The sequence below is a fragment of the Zootoca vivipara genome, chromosome 15, assembly GCF_965207765.1.
Source record: "Zootoca vivipara chromosome 15, rZooViv2.hap1.1, whole genome shotgun sequence".
In the NCBI taxonomy this organism is placed as follows: Eukaryota; Metazoa; Chordata; class Lepidosauria; order Squamata; family Lacertidae; genus Zootoca; species Zootoca vivipara.
In genome coordinates this window covers 5993362-6020599 of record NC_142598.1, presented here as the reverse complement: position 1 = coordinate 6020599, position 27238 = coordinate 5993362, and the positions used below count along the sequence as shown (strand labels likewise).

Sequence of the window (27238 nt, the reverse complement as noted above, 5' to 3'; positions counted from 1 at the left end):
CGCTGATTTGAGGGAGTCGAGAAGCCGTCTGCCGCGCTGCACCATGGGAGTTATAGTTATTCCTACCCCCGGCCCGCTTGCTCTCCCACGGAGACGGGAGGGGCCTAGGAACTCCGTTTCCCATGATGCCAGCGGACGACGCAAGTGACGCCAAAGGCACGCGAGGGAGGGAAGGAGCGACGAGGAAGCAAAGGGAAGATGGCGGACGGGGCCGAGAAGCCAGCGGGGGCGCAACCTGCCCCGGTGTCGTTCGGCTTCACGCGGACAACCGGGCGGAGGCGGTTTCTTTTCGTGACGGGGCAGGATGGCGGCGGCGAAGCGAAGCAGGAGCCTGATTTCCTCTCTGCCATTGAGGGGCGCGAGTTGCAAAGGTAGGAGGAGGCGGCGGGCAACGGTGGTCGTCTGCGCGGCGCGGCGCCTCAGTCGCTCGCTTGGTTTAGGCTGCGCCTGTCCCTGGCGGGCTCGGTGGTGCGGCTTCTGTCGGCAGGGTGGTGTGGCTGATGAGAGAGAGAGAGACGGGGAGGGGGAGATATTCCTGCATGCAGAAAGCTAGCGTGTCAGGCTCTGCCTTCGCCTTCGTTCCGAGAAGGCAGAGGGGATGTCGTAGGGCTTTGGGTTGTTGTTTTTGTTTGTTTTTTAGAGTGTTGGTTCTCAGATTTTCCCTCCTCTAGGTTACACTTTCAGATGAAAAATTTGCTTGTAGCACACCGATTTTTTTATTGATAATACACTGGGAAACAAAAAGAAACAGCTCCCAATCCTGGATCAGGGGTGGGTATTCTGCCTGTCTCTTCCCTGTCCATACTCATGTTACTTAGCCATCCCTGATCCTTGGCCATGATGACTGAGGCCGACAGGAAGCCCACGAACACCTAGAGGGCCACAGGTTGCCAATCTGTTGCAGATGCTGCACAAAACACTTGCATCCCAATGTAGTGATCAGGACTTTCCACCGCAATACAGGCACAGAGATGGGTTCTCCTAATGAACTTACATTCTTCACCAGGGGAGGGGAGAGGAAGGGTGATAAGGGGTTGTGATGGAAGTGAAAGGTACTGTATACAGTGTTTTGTGTTGTAAGACACAAGTATTCCTTAGTAAAGGACGACCATTAATCTTTCAGCAATCTAGTAGTGTGTGTTGCTGGTCAAATCAGCAAGTGACAGTAGATGCATTTCTTACCTGTATTACTGTTTTTGTCAGTCACTTGCAGGGTCAGTAACCTTTATCCCCCCCCCCTTAAGTTCCTCTGCAGGGCATGTGAAGGCATTTGAAAAAGTTTGTGCTCTTCTGCAGTTGTGATCCCGAACTGCTGTGTGTGTGTGTGTGTGTGTGTGTGTGTGTGTTTGTAACACAACAAATTCCCTGAATGTGTCGGTCAGTGGTGGGGGAACCCACCACTTACTAAGCCTTATTAAGCCCACCAGACCTCCCCGGTGACCCCTGTTGACCTGTCAAAGTGTCCTGCAGTGGGTTGGCCATATCCTGCTCCCCACCCCGAGGGAAACCACAAATCAGTAGCCCTGGCTCTACCAATGTGTTTTGTTGAAAGCAGTTTCTGTTTCTCCCACCAAGTATGAGAGCACCAGTTGGGTAATGGAGTGAGGCTTTTCAGAATTTCACCCCATTGTACTTTGCTATTCCTCTGTGAGTATACAAGCCCTGTTGTAGTCTTAATTGGTGTATGTTCCTCTGCAGTGTTCGGCCAGCCCCACAACCGAAAGAGCTTGTCATCCCCCTGATCCAGAAGAACAAATGGAAGAAGCCAGAGGACCCTGCACCACCCCAGGAACAGGATGGGAACAGCTGCGTAGAGGCCCAAGCAGTCAGGGAGCTCATTGAAGGTGAGCAACTCCTTACTCCACCTTCTTTAGAATTGCAGCTTTCTCCCGTTCTTGAGAACTGGAGCAGAAAACATCAGGTTGGATTTTTTACTCCATTGGTCATCACAGTAACCAGACAGGCTAGTCACCTAACTCTGAGGCTGTGGAGGCATAAGTGACTCTGAATTGGTGGAAAATGCTCCTTGTCAGTGGAGTTGACAAAAAGCGCTTCTGGTCACTATTGCAACATCAAGGTTCAGGAGGCACTCCCAAGGCTGTGAAGCTGAGGTCAGGATTGTTGATCACCATCAGGCTTGCTTACTCCACCTTAGGTGACTGTTGACACTCTTTAAAAATGAAGATTGTAGTACAAATATCCAGCTTTTCTGGTTTTTGCAAGCAGCTGTACTATATGCTGGACTCTTGTCCTCTCCCACCCCACACCTGTCCTAGGAAGGACTGCTTGACTCTGAGATTTCTTGCCTTAACTCTGCAGTATGTTGCTTATGCTTCAGCTAATTGTTTCTCCATGCCCGGTATGGACATAAAATCAAGAAATAGAACCTGATTGTTTTTGTCATGGTCTGATGATTATCAGCTTGTGGTAACACAGACCTTTTCCTAAACGGCCTCGGTCCGGTATACCTGAAGGAGCGTCTCCACCCCCATCGTTCTGCCCGGACACTGAGGTCCAGCTCCGAGGGCCTTCTGGCGGTTCCCTCATTACGAGAAGCCAAGTTACAGGGAACCAGGCAGAGGGCCTTCTCGGTAGTGGCACCCACCCTGTGGAATGCCCTCCCACTAGAGGTCAAAGAGAACAATTACCAGACCTTTAGAAGGCATCTCAAGGCAGCCCTGTTTAGGGAAGCTTTTAATGTTTGATGGATTTCTGTATTTTAGAATTTCTGTTTTTTTGGAAGCCGCCCAGAGTGGCTGGGGGAACCCGGCCAGATGGGCGGGGTATAAATAATAAATTATTATTATTATTATTATTATTATTATTATTATTATTATTCCTTTTTTGTTGGAGGCACCAGTGTTGTGGAATGCCCTCCCTGCTGAAATATGCAAGACTGCTTGGTCTTGTCATTCTGCTAGCTCTTGAAGACACACCTGTTTAGACAGTCATTCCCCTGAACGTGAATCTGTCGATCTAACTGTTTTAATTGATCCTTTTAACTGCTCTAATTCTTAAGCTTTTTAACTGGTTTATTTTATTTTAGACTTGTTTCGTGGCACATTTTAATTATGTGCGGATATTTCATAATGGGCTCTCTGCTTGTAAAATGTTTAGAAGCCATTTTGGTGTGTGAGCAGTATATAAATTAATAAATAATAATAATAACTTGCTGTCTTTGCATTCAGAATCTAGGAAGTCGCGGGAGCAATGGGAGAGCGGCACCAAGATAGACCCTACACTTTCCATTCCCCTCCTCATGCAGAATCGTGTCCCTGATGGCTATGAAGACGGAGATAAAGTGGATGTCAGCCTCCGCCCAGAACCGGTAATAGTGGTGGTGGGTCTCTGTGGACAATCTTCACAGCTCCTCTTCAGGAGAGTTTAATACTTGTCCTCTTTTTCTCTTCCTCCCCTCATATTGTTAGTCAACTGAGGCAGATTATGAAGAGGTACCAGTAGAAGCCTATGGTCTTGCCATGCTGAAGGGCATGGGCTGGAAAGCAGGCGAGGGCATCGGGCACACCTTCAAGCAGTGAGTCCTTGCTGAGCTATTTGGGGAGTTCCCCCCTTAGGTTCCCTCCCCATAGGTTTTTTTGTTTTGTTTTGCTTTGCTTTGTTACCGTGTTACGTACTTTCGTGTTTTTATATTGTAAACAGCCCTGTGATCCTTGGATAAAGGGTGGTATAGAAATTTAATTAATAATAATAATAATAATAATTAATAATAAATGAACAGAAAAATCTCAAGGAGCTAATGGTCCAGATTCTGGCAGTTCACAAATCACTGATGGGAAGGGAGAGGAAGGGGATTAGATGTGCTGAGGTTCAGATAATAATTTAATCTACTCTAGATTTGGACTCCATCCTATTTCTGCATGCTTGTGTGGGCTCCACTGCTGGGACAGTGATAACTGAACATGGTGAACTCCACAAGGACATAAAGCAGGGTGTTTGGAGTGGCCTGCTTTGCAACTGTGAAACTCTCTTCACTTTGCTGGAATGCTCCACAGCATTAATCCTTGCTGAAGCTACTTTCATTATGGCCACAATTAAGCAGGTGGGGAGTAGTTTTTAACCCATTTCTAGTATTTTAATAAAAGTTCCGCACACAGGTTGTATTGAACTAGGGGTTTAGTATCATCTTTAGCAATGAAGCCTCTGGTGTGGGCCAGCAACAGCTTGAACAAGGATGTAGCCGAAAGATTAAAGCTGAAAATACAGATATGTTAGGGAGCATGCCTTCTCTCAGTCCAAGGTCAGTTACCAATATATTCCAAGCCAGTTATGAGCTAATAGTCCCAGTTCTGCACCAAAAAAAAGTTCCCGGCAGTGGCTGGAGGTTAGGGAATGTGTTCCTATGGGAGGCCTGTCACATGTTACAGACATCATAAAGCACTTTTATTTAGAAAAAAAGCTTCTGCAAGTTAAAGTGACCCAGAGCTGAAGTGAATTTAGCTGCAACCCTAAGAAGGTTGTTGGAGAGAGGCAGTCAGAAGGGAAGAAAAGGTGGAGCTGGAGCAGTGTTGCTAGAGAGAGAGAGTACCCCAGGAATAGGGAACCTTTGGTCCTCCAGATGTTGTTGGACCTCGGCTCCCATTTATCCCTGACCATTGGCCAAGCTGGTTGGGGCTGATGGGAGTTGGGAGTCCCTAAAGACTGGGAGGGTCATGGTTCTCCACCTTTCCTGTAGCCAATTGCTTGGTAGAATTGGCAGCATTCTGAATGCAAAAGTAAAAATAGCTTCCCCAGCTTAGTGGGTGATGGGCTGTGGTAAACCCTTTGTAAATGCCTCTGGCTTGGCATGCCCAGCCCTCACTGGTAGATGTGGCTCCGTAGCATTGCAACCTTTGTTCCCATGGATGCTGAAATCTCTTCTTTGGGACACCCCAAATTTGCTTGGCGGGAACTTTCCCCGGTGATTTGTGGTTGTGCCAAGATTCAAGTCCACTGCTTCCATGCCCAGTTCTGTCCATTATGCAACAGCACGGGGTTGTCTTCTTGCAGGTAGAAACGCTGCCCCAAATGGGACAGGGTCAGTGATGTGTTTCTTTCTCTCATCCCATCCTGCTCCTCTTCTTGCTCACATTAAGAGACGTGAAGCCTCCGGAGCATCGTCTTCGACCCAAGGGCCTGGGCCTTGGAGCAGACCGCTCAGCAGCCCAGGATTTACAATCCTCAGCACCCCGGCGACCCCCCAAACCTGGCGAGGAGCCTTCCAAGAGCAAGGATGAGCCGTTGGGATTGGTTCCAGGAGGTGCAGTCTACATTGAGGCTGGACCTCACAAGGAGCTGTATGGGAAGGTGAGCTGTTTCTTTCTGTGAACTCCTGCCATTTGTCACTTTGTGCTCAGGTCTGTGTTGATCTGGGGTTTAGTATTCTTCAAGCAAGGAGGAGGGGCTCCTGAAAGAGGCATAAACATTCACTAAAAGGTAAAGGGGTAAAGGTCCAGTCGTGTCCGACTCTGGGGTTGCGGCGCTCGTCTCGCTCTATAGGCCGAGGGAGCCGGCGTTTGTCCGCAGACAGCTTCCGGGTCATGTGGCCAGCATAACAAAGCTGCTTCTGGCAAACCAGAGCAGCACACGGAAACGCCGTTTACCTTCCCGCCGGAGCGGTCCCTATTTATCTACTTGCACTTTTATGTGCTTTCGAACTGCTAGGTGGGCAGGAGCTGGGACCGAGCAATGGGAGCTCACCCTGTCGCAGGGATTCGAACCGCCAACCTTCTGATCAGCAAGCCCTAGACTCTGTGGTTTAACCCACAGCGCCACCTGGGTCCCAAAACATTCACTAGGGAAGGCATATAGTTTCTACCCTGACTCTTTCCACCCAACTTAATGCTTCTGCAGCTCAGGACCAGGATACTTGAAAGAGTGTCTCTTTATATTCCCAGTCAATCTTACCCACTCTGCACAATATAAGAATTGGACTTTTAGTGCTGTGGCACCCATCCTTTGGAAAATTATCCCCTGTTAAATATGAGCCAAGCACCATTTGCATTTCCACCCCACCCACCATGTCTACTGAAGACATTTCTTTTCCAACAAGACTTTTAGGTAGAGATATTTCCTAGTTTGCCTCTATATTGGAATTGTTTTTAAAATGTTGTAAATACTGTAGATTTGGGTTGTGTTTTTTTGCTTGTTGGTACCTAGGTGGTTGTGGTGGGGACTTCTCAGCTGCTTCGAAGCCTTTGTACTAGTTTGGTGGGGTCAGCCTATTTTGGGTCTCCGAGTTGAGGTTTGCTTTGTAAGTGTTTCAGAAAGTCCATATAGGCTCTATTCTTTGTTCCTGCTCTACAGATTACTCAGTGGGAAGATACAGATAGATAGCTGAGAATGAGCTTGGTCCGAGATATGAGCAAGGACCATAACAAAACTAGGCTCTGTTATCCATATTTGCCTGTCTTTTTCCTACTTTGGGAAGAGAGTACAATTTGTGGGTCGAATCCAACTTCGTCTGTGCATGAACAGAAAGGACTTCCACTTTGCACAACACAACTGCCCCTTTATTTCTCTCCCCCCACCTCCGCAGCCCTCTGTGTGCCCCCAGATCTGTTCCAGATGATCTGCCAATCCTCCAGAGCAGATTTTGAGGGTCATGCAGGGGAGGGAGGAGTGGAAGGGGAAAACTAGTTATGTAAGTAGAAGTCAACTTTAGCACCCACCCTTTAAATTCTCCCTTTTTTGTTACACCCAAGGCATTCTGGGCATTGCAATTTTCTGAATGACCTTTTGCTCCCCTCTTGCTCATCCACAGATTGAAGGTGTAGATGGAGATAACGCTCGTGTCATGGTGAAATTGGCCATTGGTGGGAAAACAGTAACTGTGAGCCAGCATGGAGTCCGGCCTGTGACCCAGAAGGAATACGATAAGCTGGCCAAAGACCTGAGTAAGTTTTGGCTCCCTTCCCTAATGAGGTCGCCTAAGACTCAATGTGTGTTGCCTTCAGTTCTTTCTTTGTGATCTGTTTTAGGGTTTCCGGTACAGATTTCTGTCTTGCTTTGGGGGCTTGGGTTGCAAATGAGCAGGCAGCTTACGGAGCCTCCCGCCTTCAGTCTGAGCGCCCCCTCAGGTTTGCTGTTTTTTGCCCCTCCCACTGCAGGCCGCCTCAGTAAGGCCCACAAAGAGAAGGAGGCAGAACAGAGGAATGGGACCAAGTATGAATCAGATCACAGCAGAACTTCAGAAGACAAAAAGGAGGAGAGGAAGAGGAAGCACCCGCCCGGGGCCGAGAGGTAATGGCATCAGCAGAGGGTGGGTCAACTGTGCTGCCAGTTCTGGAGAAGCAACTGTACTAGCAGCCTCTTTGCTGGCAGCTTAGTCAAGGCTAGATTCTCCACGGAATTTCTCTAGCCATCAAGAGGAGCCTCTGCCAGGACCACTGTGCATCTTTTAACTTTGCTGCAAAGACTGCTCAGGTTAACTGACAGCCGTTGAAACTGACTGTGGACTAGTTTGCAAGTCACGGTAAGTCACAGGAAGAATAAACACTGGTTTAATCATGAACAAGCTGCATGCTGGCACTTGTGGAAAAACAAACTGCAAATCTTGACTTAGTGTTATGTGGGAACCAGAGAGTGTGGTTTGCTTCTGTCCAACCCAGGAGCCAAGAACAAACCCTGAGAGAGTTCACCCAGCACCTGGTGAGCTTCTTTAGGTAGTGGAAATTATTCCTTTATTCCAACCCCCGGGCTGTGTTTTACTTGATAACAAAGCTTTTAATCTCAATACAATCTGGTACAGTTTAAACCATGGATTTGGAACCTGGGGCTCTCCAGATATTGTTGGACTCCAACACTCATCTATGCCAGTCAGAGTGGTCAGATGTTATTGGAGCTATCTTCTAACAGCTTCTAGAACAGGCATCCCCAAACTGTGGCCCTCCAGATGTTTTGGCCTACAACTCCCATGATCCCTAGCTAACAGGACCAGTGGTCAGGGATGATGGGAATTGTAGTCCAAAACATCTGGAGGGCAAAAGGTTGCAGATGCCTGTTCTAGAATATAAGGAAAGCCCTGCAGGATCAGACTGGTGGCCCACCAATGCATCATCGTGTTCTCACAGTAGCCAGCCAGGTGCCCCAAAGGAAATGCGCAAGCAGGGCCTAAGCACAAGAGCACTCTCCCCAGCTGCAGTTTTCAGTGACTGATCTTCAGAAACATACTAAGCGTGGAGGCAGAGCATAGCCATTGTGGCTAGCAGCCACTGATCTGGAGGGCCACGGGTTACTTGCCCCTGGTTTTAGTGGCGATCCCTCATGAGTGGCACTAATACTTGACTGCTTCTGTGCCTTTTGCTCATAGAGATGACCGTGTTGTGAAGCAGAATAAGGGTGGTAGCGGTGGCACCACCAGCAGCAGCAGCAGCAGCAGCAATAGCAATTCCTCTTCCAGAGCTTCTCACTGGTTGCGGCGAGACCTGCGAGTTCGCTTTGTGGATAAGCTCTTCAAGGGAGGCAAATACTACAATACCAAGGTATTTCATGCAAGTTCCCTTTTTAACATGTGCCAGTTTTATAGGAGGCCTCACTCAGCCCCCCCCCCCACTTGCAGCTGTGCCAAGTCTGCACCCATGCCATCTGTCATTTGGGCCATAGGATGGATTTCCAAAGTTAATTGTCTTGAGGGGGTGAGGATCCTTCATCCAAGGTTGGGCTACAGCAGGGCTGTTTTTTGGGAGAGTTGCTTATTTGAAAGCAACTCCTATATAAAAATGCAGCAATTGCATCAAAACCTCTTTTCATCAAGGAAGGATGGGGACTCTCTGCCTTAAAACAAGGGAATCCCCAGTTAAAAGCTGTGATTCAAATCAAATCAATAACCTTTATTAGGCATGACAAGTTCAGAAGCTTCAGAACAAAATTATGAATAAAACATTCGCATTATAAACTTCATGAAATAAAATACATATTAATTGAATTAATATTTTAGAACAATATATCAATTTTCAATTAGCATCCCCTGGTCCTCTCCACAGTGGCCCAATCTCTCTGCGTAAACCAAGCACAAAAACTCAGCCACCACTAAAGTAACTCCATCATTATTATCTGACAATAACCCCTGAATAGTTGGCATTGCCGCGATCGATGCATCCACCTGCAAAGCATCCAGCAATCGTCTTCTCGCATTAATACCGTAATTACAGGAAAAGAAAATGTGGTCCAATGTATCTGGTTCATTCTTCCCGCATTTATATAAACGTTCGGCTTTTGGGAGAGCTAGATATCTTCCTTCTGTCTCCATAGAGGGGAACACGTTGAATCTAGCCAACATGAAGAGCCTGCACCCTTCCTGACTCTTCAAGTTTGCCATATATCCCCCTTTAAAGTCTCTACACATTGGGAGGTTCAGGTGTAATGGGGAGCAGTCCTGAGAGCAAAAGCTGTGGTGATGCAGTCCTGAGAGTTGCCCGTGCCACTTCAGAATGTGAACGCTTTCTACTGTATTGAGGTTAAACTCCCTTTTGATCAGAGTTCCCCACATACCCAAGACCAAGCCTGTTGTACCTGAGCTCTAATCTTAGAGGCAAAATGGCATGAAACCTCGTTCTGGCTTCTCTCCCCACCCTACCCGGCTCCCCTCCAGATGGTAATCGAAGATGTCCTCAAGCCAGACTCCTGTGTCTGCCGAACAGAAGAGGGTCGCGTTCTGGATGGTGAGTGTGTTCCTGACTTCTTCCTGACTATCTCTGGCCTTCCCTTGGAACCTGGGGCTGTCTTTGTGTAGTTAAACTGCCCTCGTATAGTTAAGGTAGAAGAACATTTTCCTATTCTTAAGCAGTAAATAGTAAGGACCAGAGTGCTTAAAAGGCTGGGTGCTTTACCCCTTGCCATTAGAACCCCAGTTTCTTTTTGGAGCCTCTCCCAAATACTGCCCCAAGTGGATCCAGTTTGTCACCTGCAACTTGGGAGGGGGAAGGGTAGAAAATACAGGTGGACTCAAAGGCTACAAAGGGGCCTTCCTATAGGAACGCAAGAGATCGCTCTCTATGGCGGCCAAAGCCCTAGCTTCAGCCAAGGGTGGCAGGAGGGTCTTAGAATGTGACTTGTAATTAGATGGAGAAACTGTGGGTGACCAGGCTAGTGGCCCGCCAAATTGTTGCTACTTCATCTGACCTCTTCTAATGGCTGAAGTAGTAGCCTCTGGGATAGCTCAGTTGGTAGAGCATGAGACTCTTAATTTCAAGGTCACAAGTTCCAGTCTCACATTGGGCAAAAGGACTCCTGCATTGCAAGGGGTTAGACTAGATGGCCCTGTGGTTCCTTCCTTCCTTCCAACTCTATGGTTCCTCCTTCCACAGGAATTCACGAGTCCATGCTGGAGACAGTTATCCCTCGAAGTGATTCGGACTTGGTCATGGTGGTGCTAGGGGAACAGGCTGGCCGGGTGAGTCACAGATCACGATGGGTGGGGCCTGAGCCATTACCATGAGACAGGTTGGGCCTCTCGTGAAATGAACCTGGTATTGATGGCAGAGGAGCAACTGTGGATCACTTTTTCCAGGTGCAAGAGAATCCAGAGAGTTGCTGGGGAGGTCTCTGAGCTTCTCTTTATATTGAAATATGAGCTGCGCAATTCTGCTCTTAAAAAAACACATGCAAATTATTGCAAGTGAAGTGAGAGAGATTCAAGAAAGCACTGGACAGAGAACGACACCAGTGGGGGTGCGGTGGGGGCTTCTTTGTTGTCCTGGCTTCAGAAACATGTAGCCTACATTCCTGATTCAGCTTCCTGGGTGTAGCTTTTAAGCCAAGGCTTTGCTCAATTGGTCTTCAGTCTCAAGACTCGACCCACAAATTCCTAACAATAATGTTCCAATGTTAGTTCTACTTGGAGTGTACTCACTGAAATTAATAGACATGACTAACAGATCCAGCCATTTCAGTGAATCTGTTCTGAGTATGATGGCTGAATACAACCCAGTGTCTCTGAGCATGTGTAGCGTGCTTTTTCCTCTCTTACCATAGCCACCTCTTGCATGTAAAAATGTCATTCCCCTCTCACTCTATATCCCATGGGTTCAAGGGGGCAAGCAATACTTTAAACTTATTTATTTATTTAAAATGATGTGGGCTTACGTCTTAAAGTTATTGCAATCAAGATAATGAATAAACTACATAAGTGGGTGCTAGATGTGATTGTCGGAAAGCAATAGCAGTATTTTGAATTTTATCTGCAGACATCTTGGAGAACAATCAAATGGTTAGGGTTTGTTCATTTTTAATCTAGGGTGGGGAATAGGGGAGGGTGACTTTTCTTCTTTCCTTCCCCACACATTTCCCCATAAGATAGCGGATATTGCAAAGAAATGAGACACTAGGCTAACATTTGTGTCAGCATGCCTTTAGAATATTTATAAAGCTCTGAAATTAAAAACAAAACATTCTGAGTGGTTCCAAACAAGAAAACGTAATCCACAATAAAACTAACACAGTATTTCATGAACTTGGATTAAAAATGCAGTACACATAGCAGATGGTATGTGTCAGATCAATATTACTGGGTACGGAAGGCCTGGGTGATCAGAAGAGGTAATTTATAGTCAGCTTTTCATTAAAATCAATCCCAGAATGGGGTGCAATATACAAGTATATGATACATGATAAAACAATATGAAAAACCAGACAGCAATTATAAACCAAATTGGCATCCCAACACTGTAAGAGTGACAATATTTGTCAGCTAACCAAATCCCTATGTAAATAAAAATGTGCCTACAAAATGCCTAAAGCCCATCAGCAAGGGCAGGGTACCACTATAGAAAATTCCTTCTTGCACATCAGCACACCTCGCATAGTCAGCAGGTGTGGCCCTGGTAAGAGGGTGTCTGTAAGCTCTCCAAAGACTGGACTGGTGCATAGGGAAGCTTTTAATTTTTGATGGATTTCTGTATTTTAGAATTTCTGGGTTTTTTTGGAAGCCGCCCAGAGTGGCTGGGGGAACCCGGCCAGATGGGCGGGGTATAAATAATAAATTATTATTATTATTATTATTATTATTATTATTATTATTATTATTATTATTATGGCTTTATTTCCACATAGGCACCTTGAATGTGGCTTGGTAGCTAATTGGCAACCAGTGCAGTTCCTGTAGACCTGGTGGTGCATGTTCACAGTTAACCACTGTTCTCCCCAACCTTGCTGCCTTGTTGCTGCTTCTGAACCAAGCCTAAAAGCAGCCCTGCACTGCAGCAACCCAGTTGCTAAGTTCCAAATGCATGCACTGCTGTGGCTAAGCTATCCCTGTCCAAGTGACTCCCATAACCAGAGGTGCAAACAGCAGGCAGTGTTTGCTGGTAAAGCTCATGCCAATGTTGAAATCTTAACTTGAAAAGTCAAGGGCAGATGGGAAAGTGGAACTAAGAACACATATATGCATGGTGTGTGATGCTATGCAGTGTGCATGGAGAGAGCAGGCTTGCATCTGTTAAAAAACACCAAAACCCTCTGCAGTCTCAGGCAATGAGTTACCCTCTGCTTTCTCTCCACCTAGGTGGGCCGCATTCTTCGTCGAGACAAGGCGCAGAGCCGTGCACTGGTGCAGCTGCAGCGGGAAGATGAGAAGGTCTTGACACTAGAGTATGATGCTGTCTGTCACTATGTTGGTGGATCAGAGGACGACTGAGCTCCCTCCAGAATCCATAACATCTGCGGGACAGAGGAACTCCTAGACTGGAGGGGCAGCCTTGTTTCTTCAGGGAGGGGAGTGGAATGCTGAGCACATTAGAGGACAATGAACAAGACTGCCTCCATGTTTGAGGCAGGTGCTCAAATCACCCCCACAATTTTCTAGAGTGTTTTTTTAAATATATACAGTATATGTGAACTCTAGGTGTGAGGCTGCTTGCAACGTGCACAGACTTGTTTCTAAACCAATGACAGCACTCTAGAACCTGAGTGTCAAAGATTGCCAAAGGCAAGAACATACAGAGAATGAAATCTAGAGCACAGCCAAATCAGTTGCGGGTCAACTCTTGTTCTAGAGCAACAAGCAATTAGGCTGGCCCCAGATCAAAGCAGTCTAGATCTGTCTGATACAAATCCAGGATTCTCTGGGGCTCCTTAATCAAGAAACCTTTCGGTATCATTTTTTGAACTCTTAAGCCGTGCTCTAGAGATGGACTACTGCAATTTGTATGATCTACATAGGAGGGAGACTGGTATTGTGTGTGTCTGTAGGCGAGACAGCTTGCTCTTAATCTAAAAATGCTTTGAGCATTCAGGGATGGAATCTAAAATTATGTGTGTCTATCCTGGGTTTTCCAGAATGGTGCCTGTTGTTGCTGATAGACCTATGCTTACAGTGTCTGTGGGAAAATATCTTCAAGCAATTCATGGGCAGAAGAGAATACGCATTGTCTTGTACTAAACTGATGGTCTTTCATGAGGACAACAGATTAGGCATTTACCAGGGTATACCGAAAAGAAGGAAGTACACTTATCTTAAAGTCATTCTATAGCAATAGCTTCAGAATGCTGACCTGCACAAACTTGGTCATCTTAACTGGGTGTCTGTGCACTCTTAAAGAGTTGTGTAAGTGGTTACCTAAAAGTGGCATGTGGAAAGTACGTGTCTTCCTAACCTGCTTTCATCTGCTGTGGAAATGAACATAGGAGGACACAGCTTTCAAATAAACCAACTTCCATGGATTGAGTAACTTTCTTTTTAGTTAAGTTGTGCTGTAAGCTGTAAATAAACCTCATGTTTTCCCTTCTCTTTGTGTGGTTGGTAGTATGATTCTGAGGACAGGTGCAACTGTCTCTCTGCCATTGTGACCCTTGGTTCCTTAGGCAGATAGCCTTGACAGCACCCTGTAATTTGACAGTAGGTTTTAGCCCTCGTGGGCTTTTCCAGACCAGATTCTAATCCCTGGTATCTCTTTACTAGATAATCAGTAGTGCTGAGAGAGAACGGGGCCACCACATTGCCCTTAAAGCCTTCATCAGCACTACGCCAGGTCTGTGGAAAAAATATCTCGCCTGCAGGCACAATTCCTCCCCACCCCTTTCTCTGCCAGGATTAATTCTACATGAAGCTAGCTGGGACCATATCCACTCCATTGCACAGTGCAATGGGGCTTTCTCATTACATTGTCCTGGGATAGCTCAAGTCAAGTACAGCATGAGAAGCCTAACCGCAGGGTCATGGGTTCGAGCCCCACATTGGGCATTGCAGGGTGTTGGACTAGATGACCCTCGTTGGCCCTTCCAACCCTCCCTATGATTTAAAATACTGTGCCTGCTTTAGGAATCCACCCAGGCACTAGCAGACTACGAAACCGCTGCCAGAGCAGCAGTGTTGAAGGGGAGGTTATGCATCTCCTCTCTTGCCTCTTAAGCTTCAAACTAGAGGTTAAAACCGGCCAGCAACGCCGAAGGGCTCGGAGTTGCCAGTTTTAAAAATGGCCGCTCCGAAGTCTCCCCGCTCGCCTTCCTTCCACTTTCAAAAATGGCCGCCTATGGCGATATGGCCCCCACCCTCCCCGCGGCCTTTCTTCCAGTTTCCAATATGGCTGCTGAAGCTTCAGCTTCCCTTCTGTGTCACGTGATACGGAGCCGCTCTGCGCCTCCTCTCGGTGGCCTGGGCAAAGCTATCTTGGACAGGCGGCTGGTGTTGACTGCGCGGGGAGCGTGTAAACAAGGCAGGGGAAGAAGGGGCGCCTCAGGTGAGGAGGGGGCGCCCGGGGGGAAGGAGGGCAGGGCACTCCTGGCACCTTTGGGGGCAGGAAGAGATCGAAGGGACGTGCCTGGATCCGAACTGAAACCCCAGTGGTTTGCGTGATAGGAGTTGGGGAGGCAGGAAAAGAGGTTGGGGGGGGGGCCGGCTGTGCCCCGTAAGGTCGACACGCCGGGGCGGGTAGCGGGAAGAGAAGGCACTTTATTATTACTACTAGGTAAAGGTAAAGGGACCCCTGACCATTAGGTCCAGTCGTGACCGACTCTGGGGTTGCGCGCTCATCTCGCATTATTGGCCGAGGGAGCCGGTGTATAGCTTCCAGGTCATGTGGCCAGCATGACAAAGCCGCTTCTGGCAAACCAGAGCAGCACATGGAAACGCCGTTTACCTTCCCGCTGTAGCGGTTCCTACCGGTATTTATCTACTTGCATTTTGACGTGCTTTCGAACTGCTAGGTTGGCAGGAGCTGGGACCAAGCAACGGGAGCTCACCCCGTCACAGGGATTCGAACTGCCGACCTTCTGATCAGCAAGCCCTAGGCCAGGGGTCCCCAGACTACGGCCCGGGGGCCGGATGCGGCCCAATTAGCCTGCCAATCCGGCCCGCGACGACCCCCGCTGCCCGCCGCTGCCGCCCGCTCTTACGGTGCGCAGCTCGGCAGCGCTCTTCCGGGTTGGGAAAAAAGCGCCGAAAATCCTTTGTGCGCATGCGTATGGGCCTCTCCCAACCCGGAAGATGTCATTTCTGGTGCACTTCCGGGTCGGGAGAGGCCCACGCGCATGCGCACAACGGATTTTCAGCGCTTTTCCCACCCTGGAAGCGCGCCGCCGCGCCAGTAAGCGCCCGTGCGCATGCGCACGGGCGCGCACTCCCCCGCCCGCCGGCCCGCACAGGCGCACGCTCCCCCGCCCTCCGGCCCGCCGTGCGATCGGCGCGGTGGGAACCGGCCCAAACGCCGGTAAGTCTGGGGACCCCTGCCCTAGGCTCAGTGGTTTAACCACAGCGCCACCTGGGTCCCTATTATTACTACTACTACTACCAATTATATATATACACGTGTGTGTGTGTATGTGTATATATCCTTATATACTTTTATATATGCACACCCCACCTTTTTCCCTGACAGGGACTCAAGGCGGCTTACAGATAAAATAAGAACAGCTCAAAACATTGGTTGGGGGGGGCATCATTAAAGACAATTAAATATATATTTGTCTAGATATAACATTTTAAATGCATATTCATTTATTTATTTAGAGCGTTTGTTCCTTGGCTCATCAGCCAAAACAGCTCCCATGAAATCAAAGCAAGACTACCCACAGGCTTACATTCTAATCAAGAAATAAAAATGCCACACACAAGGGAAAAGGGACAAGTAGGGAAGAGGAAAATAGAAAACGCAAAACTCAGGCACCAATTTCTAGACTGTCCTTCCTCTATTGAGCGGCTGACATAGTTCAGAGGCAGGAGGTGCCTGATGGAGCCGGGCTCCAGCGAAGTGGATGCAGCGAACCCTGCTTCCCATCTCTCTCCCTCTCCCTCTGAGGCAGCTTGATGAATTGGCTGCCCCCACATGACGGTTGAGGGGAGAAGAGGCCTGAAGAAGCTGGCCTTTTGCAGCAGAGCTAATGGGAAAACTTACAGATAATTACAATAAAAACTGCATGGCACCAGCCCTGCTGTTCCAAAGTCGGAGGGTATTCCAAACTCTGGGAGCAGCCACCATCGCGAAGGCCCTCTCCTGGACCTCAGTTGCAGGGGCATTTACAGAGAATGTATACCTCCCAAGTGGGAAAATGGATTGGAGGAAGCCACGTGCAGGTTATGGTAGAATAAGACTTGGGGAAAGTGGAAGAATCCAGGAAGGATCCCATTTCAGAGCTGGTTTGCTGGAGGCGGTGAGAGGCAGTACTGGGGATCTGGGGCCAAGGGAGGGTGTCATGGGGGTTGTTATGGGCGGTAGAAAGAATCTGAACAGGATTAAAAATACATTAAAACAGGCACCCCCAAACTGCAGCCCTCCAGATGTTTTGGCCTACAACTCCCATGATCCCCAGCTAAAAGGACCAGTGGTCAGGGATGATGGGAATTGTAGTCCAAAACATCTGGAGGGCCAAAGTTTGGGATGCCTGCATTAAAACATCAGTCATTAAAAACTTCCCTAAACAGGGCTGCCTTCAGATGTCTTCTAATCTAAACGTCAGATAGTTGTTTATTTTTTGACATCTTGATGACAAGATTTGTAAGCTGGAGGAGCAGGGAAACAATGAGAATAACAAATGTAACAGGAGCTGCTTTTTGTGTCCTTGGCGTTGCTCCTCTGTGTTGATTTCTGTTTCTGACTTCCTCCTCTCCCTGGAATGGCAACCGTCATATTGGGAAGCAGTGTGCGGGAGCAGGCACCCCCTGTGTTCCTGACCCTCTTGAGGGGTGTGCCCCACACAGGCTCATCATGGCACAGCAACGTGGGGTCAACAGCCTCCGCTTCAACCAAGATCAGAGTAAGTGATCTGGATCTCCAGCTTGGATCCTCCACTGCACTTTTACTAGGAGTCATGAGCTCCCCCAAAACTGAACCTTTCTTTTCGGAGAACTGAAGGATCTTGGGCCCTGAGGAGACATTAGCCTCTGACTAATGCTTTCCATTGTGGTTAACTTCTAAATTGGGAGGTGCTGGGGCTCAAGCCTACCTCAGAGCTCTTCCTACAATCCCAAGTGATTGGAGAGTATGCAGTGTTTATTTATGGGTGAAAGAAAAGCCCTTTGTTGCTGCTTGGAGGCTTGTTTTATAGCTTGATTTGTTTTAAGGCAAATTGACTGCAGGGCTTCATCTTGACTCAGACTACACCTTCAAGTGCTACATTTTCAGCGTGTTTTTATTTCCTTTCGTTTATTTTATATGCTGCTCTTCCCTCCAGCACCTGCAAAATAAATATTAAAAAACCCTAAAAGTGGTTTGTGGCAATAAAAATATACATACAAAATATATATATTTAAAATCAATTTATTAGATTTTCCAATTAAAACACATTAAAAGACATTAAACAAAACCAACAAACATTAAAAAACAATACCACACATACAGTACATCAATCTTTTTTAACAATTCTCTCCAAATCTCTCGTTCTCAATGCTCCGCCGAGCTTGACTTCCCTCCCTCCCCTCATTTGGTTTTCTATTCAATTCTTATCTTGCAGTTCCTTTATACCTCCCATTTAATGTCAATTCGTAGGATTTATTTCAGTCCTGCAAGTGTCTTTAAACTTCTACAGTTCTTTTCCATATAGTCCACAAATTTACTCCAGTCTCTTTGGAACCTTGCTTCCCCCTGGTTCCGAATCCTGCTAGTCAGTCTCGCTAGTTCTGCATAGTCTATCATTTTTGTCTGCCACTCTTCAATTGTCGGTAAGTCCTGAGTTTTCCATTTTGGGGCTAACAATGTCCTAGCCGCAGTTGTCGCATACAAAAATAGTATATTGTCCTCCTTTGTAATCTCTTGTCCTATAATTCCTAACAAAAATGCTTCTGGTTTTTTGGGGAAAGTGTACTTGAAAATCTTTTTCAGTTCATTATATATCATTTCCCAAAATTCTTTAACTTTTTCGCATTTCCACCACATATGATAAAAATCCCCTTCCTTCTAATTACATTTCCAGCACATTCTATTGCTCATTCTATACATTCTAGATAATTTCACTGGGGTTAAATGCCATCTATACAAAAATATACATACAAAATAGCCAGGCATTATCGATCCATTCCTTCTTCCACTGTAGGCTGCTTCTGCTGTGCTATGGAGACTGGGGTTCGGATCTATAATGTGGAGCCTCTCATGGAGAAAGGGCACCTTGGTAAGAAATGGAGGGGCCTGAAAATGGAATTGTGGGGTATCTGTTTCTTCTACATGCAGGTGTGTGTCCTAAAAATACCTCTCTCTCTCTCTTTCCTTCTGCCAGATCATGAACAGGTGGGCAGCGTGGGATTGGTTGAAATGTTACACCGATCCAATCTCCTTGCTATTGTCGGTGGAGGTGGCAACCCCAAATTCTCTGAGATCTCAGGTATGTATCTTAAGGGAAAGAAGGGAGGGAGGCCGTCAGAACATAGAAATCTATGGAGATATATATTTGCTTCATTTCCATCACTGAATACTTATAACCTCCAAAGACGGGGGAAGTTATCTGCTTGTTGGTTTTCTATGATTTTCTTTTCTCACACCCCCAATGTTTCCTTTATAGTCTTGATCTGGGATGATGCCCGTGAAGGAAAGGAGGGCAAGGAGAAGCTGGTGCTAGAATTCACCTTCACCAAGCCAGCCCTGGCTGTGCGCATGAGGCATGACAAGTATGTGCAAGAACCACCCTGTTTCACCAGGTTTTAGAGCTGAAGTAGGATGGGGTATATGGAGACATGTTCACAGCAGAGGAAAAAATGGGATGTAAATGAAGGCACACTACCTTCATTTCTAGTACTTTTGCGTATGGCGTTTCCAAATCCAGATTTTGCACCCAGGAATGTGCTTAAAACCCAGCTGTCCATATCAACACAACACAACTGATTGTGTACAGATTGACTGTTGTTTGAAGTGAGTGGACGTAACGATTTAACACAGGCATCCCCAAATTTTGGCCCTCCAGATGTTTTGGACTACAATTCCCATCTTCCCCGACCACTGGTCCTGTTAGCCAGGGATCATGGGAGTTGTAGGCCAAAACATCTAGAGGGCCGCAGTTTGGGGATGCCTGATTTAACAGCTTTGATGACAATGACAATAAAACAAAAGCATCAGCAAAAAAAATAGAAGGATCCAACATAAGTCTTGCAATAAAAAAAACAGGACTACAGTAGAATAAACACATCAATGTGTACAGGATTTTTTAGTGCTGTAAATGTGGCAATGAGAGGATGGCGTCTGTACAGCCATGCACTATCTGTGCCTCATATCATCAGGTCTTGGGAACTTTATACGTTTGTGTATTTTTTTCCTTTTTCTGCCTGTGTTAGGAACAGAAGCACATTTTATCCTGCATGTGCTAAATTTGAGGAAGGGAGAGAGGCATTTAGATTTTTTTTAAAAGCTGCCAGAATGTAAGCTTGGATCATTGGTTCTTGTCAGGGGGACACCGTACAGGGAGCCTCCCCCCCCCCCCCGGTCATCCTGACCAGCACTTCGCCCAGCAACAGCGGTAGCAGCGGGTCAGGCGGGGGGGGGGGGATGAGGAATGGAGTGGAATGGAGGGAGGGCTCGGTGAGGCATCCGAGCCCTTGCACCGCCCCAGCCATCTAGTGGAGGAAGGAGGGCTCAGCGATGTATCAGAGCCCCTGCACTGCCCAAGCCAACAGGTGGAAGAGGGAGCGCAGCCGCTTCCGGCACCCGAATTGAGGCGCGCCCCCAAACGCAGGTTTAGGGGCGGCGCTTTGGGGTCCCCAAGCTATTATGCTGGCCCCGAAGCAGAGAAACCGGCATCAGAGCCCCTGCACCACTCTGACCAACAAGTGGAGGAGGGATGGCTCAGGGAGACGCACTGCCCCAGCCAGCCAGGGGAAGAAGGCGTTCGCCCAAACGCAGGGTGAAGGGGCGGCGTTTCAGGGTGCCCAGGTTATTATGCTGGCCCCGAAACCAACGGACGCCATTGCCGGATTCTGCGAGTGACTAGGAGGTCATGTTTTCTGCTATCTCTGCACTGTAAATAATATGCACAATAAAACCTTAAAAGACCGATCAGACTGGAGCGTCTTTACTCGAGAGTAGCTGCAACAATCCCCTGACAGTTCCCATCTGAATCCTCCAAGGTGATAAAGAACTGAAGTTTTCCTTTTCCAAAAATGTGCTCTATAGCCAATGGAGCAGCTCTGCCATTAATGCAACATTCTTCAAAGTCAGCTACATCCTTTGCAGAACATTTCTCAGATATACATGCATGTATAGATGTACACGTGCAGAGAGAGCAAGAGTGAGTTTCAATTACAATCCATTTAGTTCTGTACTGTACTTTTATTTTGCTCTTCCCACTCCCAGGATCATCATTGTGTTGCGGAATCGAATCTATGTCTACTCCTTCCCAGATAACCCCACCAAGCTCTTTGAGTTTGACACTCGGGAAAACCCCAAAGGTATGAGTCCCATACAGTCTCTGTCTCTCTCTTCTGCTACCTTCACCTGAACAGCCCCTTCTTAGGTCAGCAGACCCCATCGCAGTCCTATTCATGTCCGAGAATCGAGCCCAGCTCTGATTGTTGTCTGTTTGCTTTTCTCTTCTACTTCAGGACTCTGTGATCTCTGCCCCAGCTTGGAGAAGCAGCTCCTGGTTTTCCCTGGGCATAAATGTGGCAGTTTGCAGCTAGTGGTAAGTGGAGAGGGCAGGGCAGGGAGACACAGGAAAGCCATCAACAAACCCATCCTTAGTCAGGGCTAGCTTATTATCACTGTCATTTAACTATTTGGAACTGCCTTTGTTGAGCAGTAACAAGGATCTTTCTAATCGCAAAAAAGACAACCTGGCTCACCCAGAACCAAAGGCGGTTTATCCCATTCCCATGTAGTACAGGAAAGGTCAAGGGCATTATCATTCCTCATCAAGGATTGTATCCAAAGCTGTGCTAGTGTGGTTCTGCTGGTGCATTGCCCTGCATGTACCCCAAAATCTACTCTGGGGGGGCCCTAACCCTCTGGCGCTGGTTTTGAGGGCTTGCAAGGGGGTTGGAGAGATCAGGAGAGGAAGAGCACATTGAAGTTCCTTGCCACTACAGAGACATGTGGTTGGATCTGGCTGCCATGCTGGTGGTTGGTTGTAGGATGATAAGCTGGCAGGTGGAACTGCAGTTTCCTGGCTCAGTTACTGGATGTTTTTGCTCATTTGCAGATTCTAGTTTTTTTTATTGATAGATTGTTTATTTTGCTTGGTTTAGCAACCATATTCACAGATGGGTTATCAAGCAGTCACAGGCAGGGTGTGAACATGGTTACACATCCCTAGTATTGAAACATTTCAGAATTCTGTGTCCTGCATCATGAAAAGCTGTGTGTGTGCGCGCGTCAAGTTAAAACAGTTTGCATATGGGGTGCAGTGCTCATCTTGCTTTCAGGCTGAGGGAGCCGGCGTTTGTCTGCAGACAGCTTTCCGGGTCATGTGGCCAGCATGTCTAAACCACTTCTGGTGCAATGGAATACTGTGACAGAAACCAGAGCACACACAAAAGCTGTTTACCTCCCCACCGCAGCAGTACCTATTTATCTACTTGCACTGATGTGCTTTCAAACTGCTAAGTTGGTAGAAGCTGGGACAGAGCAGTGGGAGCTCACTCCATCACTGGGATTCGAACCGCCGACCTTACGATCAGCAAGGCCAAGAGGCTCAGTGGTTTAGACCACAATGCCACCTACTCTCCTACTGTTCCCCCTTACCTTACTGCGCTAGCAAGAAGTTGCACAGTGGCTTCCATTGTATTCAGTTTTGTTTTACGGGGATGAGTAAAGGTCTACGCAGGGCACTGATTGCCTCCCTCCCTGGTAACAGAAAATCTTGCCTGGTCAAATCTCAGCATTGCTACCACCCCAGGCTTCTGAAATTCCTCCAAGCAGTGCCCCTATACTTGGGGTTTTCCTTGCAGTAATAAGGTGACTTATTGCCAGGTGAGTTTTGCCCAGTGCACACAAACATCCTGAGGTCAAGCGGGGAAGGGAGAATGCAAGCATGATGTGCCACATGATCAGTCACTAGGGTGTTTTTCGGGGGGTGGGGGGGATGTTCTGTCTGGACCAGCCTCCCATGTCTGTGGCTGTGCTGAAACTTGATATTCCCAGTCAAGTGCTAGTATGTGAATCACTAGTTCATTTAGAATCCCACCTTCCGGCTGCTCAGTCACGTGACTTGGAGCAAGCAAGGCTGCCTATTGGATCATGCTGCTGCTTCTTTTGACCAAAAACTGTTTTGTCCCCAACTTAGGATCTTTCCAGCACCAAGCCTGGGACCTCCTCTGCCCCGTTCACGATCAACGCCCACCAGAGCGAGATTGCCTGCATCTCTCTCAACCAGCAGGGGACTGTGGTGGCCTCTGCCTCTAAGAAAGGGACCCTCATCCGCCTCTTTGACACCCAGACCAAGGAGAAGCTGGTGGAGCTCAGGAGGGGAACAGATCCAGCTACCTTGTACTGGTGAGAAATGACACACTCCCAGCCATGCATGCTAGGAAGACATTCTTCACGAAATAGATTAATACTTCCTGGAAACTTTAAGAAAGCGTTCCAGAAGTTTCTTCAACGTGTGGGAGTGGCACTCCAAGCTTAATTGTTGTCAGCTGGAGATGCAGTTAAAAGGAAGAAGTTGAGTTTGCAAGGTGAGGTACGAGGAAAGCACACATACGCTGTTAGTACGCATGCTTACAGCTAGTTTGGATATATGGTGAAGTGTGCTGCTGATACTATGAGTTTTCGGTATCAGGACTGTTTATTACGAGGCTGAAAGTCTACCGTGCCAGAGAGAGGAAGAAGGAGTGTAAATAGTTTGTAGATAGTAGTAACTGAAAATGCTTGTATAACCAAATGCTTACATAAAGTAATTATTGAGTGTGGCTACAGTTCTTGTTGTCTGCTGCCAGGGAAACTCTGCTAGACACTTTGGGAAGCAGTTATGGCCGGTAACCTCTAATAATGGACTGGGTCCTCAGCCACAGAGTACTCCTAAGATACACGCTTAGAGGTGCTCAGCCGTTGAGCAATGCTGTAGTCACTTCACTTGGGGCAGCCCTTGATGCCAAGCATGTGTGCTACCCTAGCAAGGCCTGTGTTGGTGTGATCTCATGAGCTGCCGGAAAGCAGAACTGTATGCTTCTGTTGGTCCTCTGATTACAGCTTGCAGATCACTGTCCCAGGTGGTTCACGATCAAAGATGAGCAGAAAGCTATTTTGGAAGCGAAACAGCTACAGTGGTGCCTCGCTTAACGAATGCTTAACAACGAAATTTCCGCTTAACGAAAGGTTTTTTCTAGCGGAGGTTGCCTCGCTAGACGAATTCATTTTACGAAAAATTCGTCTAGCGAATCGCGGTTTCCCATAGGAATGCATTGAAATTCAATTAATGCATTCCTATGGGCAAAAAAAATATTAAAAAAATTCAATGCATTCCTATGGGATTCGCTAGACAAATTTTTCGTTATAAGAAAAGACCCGTGGAACGAATTAAATTCGTCTAGCGAGGCACCACTGTACAGTTATTTTCAGGGATAGGGCCCTCCCAGGCCCGGCTCTAGGGGTAGTCTCGGGGGCACCAGGGTGCCGGGCCGGCAGGAGGGCGCTGCACGGCGAAGCGGGGGCACCGGAACAATCTCCACGCCACAGCGCCAGGGCGCCCGACCGGCTTGAGACGGCCCTGGGCCCTCCTAGGTGTTGTTGTTGGAAGCCTCTCAGCCCCCGGCAGCATGGTCAGTGGTCAGGTGGGCATGGCAGTCCAGTGACATCGAGGAGCATTGGGCAGATAGTTTTGTGGGACTTTGGGAGAGACGCTCTGCAGTGGTGACTCTACTTTTACCTCTCCTGCTCTTTTTGCAGGGAATTTGTCATTGTGCGGATGCAGTGGTGGGGAAGAGATTTTTAACCCCCTTGGCCTTCTCTTCCCTCCACAGCATTAACTTCAGCCACGACTCCTCATTTCTCTGTGCCTCCAGTGACAAAGGGACCGTCCACATCTTTGCCCTGAAGGATACCCGCCTAAATCGGCGCTCAGCGTAGGTAGTCGGTCGATGGGCTCGAGGGGAAAGCCTTGCCGCCTGTACTGTTCTGACCCTCTTCCTCCCCCCCCCTCTTGCAGGTTGGCCCGTGTGGGAAAGGTCGGGCCCATGATAGGCCAGTACGTGGATTCTCAGTGGAGTCTGGCCAGCTTCACGGTGCCAGCGGAGTCTGCCTGCATCTGCGCCTTTGGCAGGAATACCTCCAAGAACGTCAACTCGGTCATTGGTGAGTGGCACGGACAGGTGGCTGTGGGTGACTCTGTTGCCCTGTGTCGGCTGCTTGACAGCTCGCTGCAGAACAGCTGCAGCTGTGCCCCATGGCCAGCCCTAACGTTAGACAGGAGAACACAGCCTGCCTCGTGTGGTGGTTTGGCTGCCACTGAACAGCAACAAATTGCCCGTTCTGGAGTTTATTGTTATAATCTCTTCCCACACTCCCGCAGCTCGGCCACAGACATAGGAGGGAGGCCCCATTGTGAACTTCCTTCCTCGTAAGCTCTCTTTGGATTAATCGTTCCTGCCATGTCCAGAGTGTCTCAGTTCTGTTTCTCCTCCTACAGCTATCTGCGTCGATGGCACTTTCCACAAATATGTCTTTACCCCGGATGGCAATTGCAACCGTGAGGCCTTTGACGTCTACCTGGATATATGCGACGATGATGACTTTTGAGCCCAGCTGAGCCCCGGCCATGTGCAGGCGGAAGAAGCATGCTGGGCAACTGGGGGAGCGCTTGCTTTGGGGCATGTTAAGGACCCAGGTTGGGCAAGACAAGGTTCTGGTGGGAATCCCACTGGACTTTTATGATGGGGTGGGATAGATCCTCAGAGAACTCTCCTCTCGATGCTGTCGCCTCGGGTATCCTGTTCCTATGCTCCCTTTGCTTGGCTACCCATCCCATGTGAGACCAGTGAGAAGGCTCTCTGGGGTGGAGTGTTTGGAAAGAGCACTTTTCAGATGTCTGCTCAGCCTGGATTTTGGAAGCTGGGGAGGCGGGTTCTCAGCTCTTGGCAGACCTTCGGAGGGGGCAGGGTGGAGAAGGGGTAGAACTATCATTAAAGTTCAAGTGCAAATGCTTCTCATTTGCTTTATTGTCATTCTGTAAGGGGTGGAAGACAGAGGCTGACGAATCCAGACCTAGCCTAGGACTAATAGTCCTCTTGGAGGGTCATTCATTTGCATCAGTCGGGAGGGAATGAATAATCACTTTGTGTGCAGGAATGGCATGGATGAGGGGGAAGTATTGTTGGAAAAATGGTAGGCCACACATCATGAGCCAGTGCTAGTAGGTACAGCCGCCTGCCCCCTCAACACCCTTTTCCCCCCACATGGCTTTCTGATTTGCGCATTTTGGCTCTAGTGAGTGCAACGCAGGTGGCACTGTGGGTTAAACCACAGAGCCTAGGGCTTGCCGATCAGAAGGTCAGCGGTTCGAATCCCCATGACGGGGTGAGCTCCCGTTGCTCGGTCCATGCTCCTGCCAACCTAGCAGTTCGAAAGCACGTCAAAGTGCAAGTAGATAAATAGGTACCAATCCAGCGGGAAAGTAAACAGCATTTCCAGGCACTGCTCTGGTTCACCAGAAGCGGCTTAGTCATGCTGGCCACGTGACCCGGCTCCCTTGGCCAGTAAAGCGAGATGAGCGCCACAACCCCAGAGTCGTCTGCAACTAAACCTAACGGTCAAGGATCGCTTTAGCTTTACTTTTAAGTGCAAGTTAGCAAGCTCCCACGATGCATCTGATACAACAGTGTATGTTCAGAGGAACTTGCTTTATATTCTCTCTCATTCATAGGCAGAAGGCTAGTTAGATTTCTTATCAACAAATTGCTACTGCATGGGCAGGGAGTTCTTGCTTAAATGTTTGCATCAATGATCTCCTCTTGTACTTCTGAAGTGGTACAATCCAGACACAGATCCTTTCATTATGTTGCTCTTCACACACTCTACTGGTTATTTTTGGTGCAGTTTTGCATCCAGTTGTTCAAATCCAACTGGCTCCCGTTGCTCTGTCCTAGTTCCTGCGAACCTAGCAGTTTGAAAGTATACCAGTGCAAGTAGATAAATAGGTACTGCAGCAGCGGGAAAGTAAATGGCATTTCCATGTGCTCTGGCTTCTGTCATGGTGTTCCGTGTGCCAGAAGCAATTTAGTCATGCTGGCCACATGACCCGGAAAGCTATCTGTGGACAATTGCCGGCTCCCTCGACCTGAAAGCAGAGATGAGCACCACACCCCATAGTCGCCTTTGACTGGATTCAACCATCCAGGGGTCCTTTACCTTTACCTATCATACAGATAATTTGCCATGGTTACAAGTGATCTTGCAAAGCAGTTTTAAAAACCCAAAAACAAATACCTGATTTTTGGAAAATGTAAATATTTTCTGCTGATCATTTTCAGTGGACTTCCTTTGTTGTTGTTTTTGGAAGTGTGCAGCCTGATCCTATGCATGCATACTCCAAAGTAAGTCCCACTGTGTTAAATGGGGCTTACTCTAATTTAAGTATGCACAGAACCGCAAACCTATCCTCTTGCATCTGGTTGCACTACAACTCGCTTCACCCCTGACCACTGGGTCTGGTACTTTGGGATGATGGGAAGAGTTGTCCAATAACAAGTGTGAGAATGACTGATAGGCTGTTGAGGAGAATGGGAAATAGAGGGCCTGAAGAAGTCTGCATCCACAGTGGGGCATCACCCAGTGGTATTTTGACAGTCTTATTTGAAATATTTTAATACACGAAGATAATTGATGTTCCGCCAAAAACAATTATATATTACACACCCAGACTGAGGTGGAGCCACTTGGGAAAACATGGGAGGGAAAGG

At 47.9% G+C, this 27238-nt stretch overlaps 2 protein-coding genes across 3 annotated transcripts; both read left to right on the top strand.

The window, feature by feature from the left end:
• The first annotated feature begins 174 nt into the window (after positions 1 to 174).
• GPKOW (G-patch domain and KOW motifs) lies at positions 175 to 13721 on the top strand. The gene is made up of 11 exons (XM_035097031.3): positions 175 to 371; positions 1699 to 1844; positions 3189 to 3328; positions 3429 to 3535; positions 5094 to 5304; positions 6761 to 6893; positions 7107 to 7239; positions 8309 to 8480; positions 9590 to 9659; positions 10305 to 10390; positions 12500 to 13721. Exons 1-11 carry the CDS (start codon positions 199 to 201, stop codon positions 12629 to 12631), a joined length of 1503 nt encoding a protein of 500 aa, XP_034952922.1. The 5' UTR covers positions 175 to 198; the 3' UTR covers positions 12632 to 13721.
• An 863-nt stretch (positions 13722 to 14584) lies between these two features.
• Positions 14585 to 25484, top strand: WDR45 (WD repeat domain 45). Of its 2 annotated transcripts, none has more exons than XM_035140912.3 (11): positions 14585 to 14672; positions 17070 to 17184; positions 18460 to 18534; positions 18640 to 18744; positions 18922 to 19027; positions 20703 to 20797; positions 20951 to 21030; positions 22630 to 22838; positions 24305 to 24406; positions 24490 to 24635; positions 24970 to 25484. In XM_035140912.3, exons 2-11 carry the CDS (start codon positions 17136 to 17138, stop codon positions 25077 to 25079), a joined length of 1077 nt encoding a protein of 358 aa, XP_034996803.1. In that variant the 5' UTR covers positions 14585 to 14672; positions 17070 to 17135; the 3' UTR covers positions 25080 to 25484. The 2 variants fall into 2 exon arrangements, with proteins under 2 accessions (XP_034996803.1, XP_034996805.1); XM_035140914.3 differs by having other exon boundaries at positions 17067 to 17184.
• The last annotated feature ends 1754 nt before the right edge of the window (positions 25485 to 27238 follow it).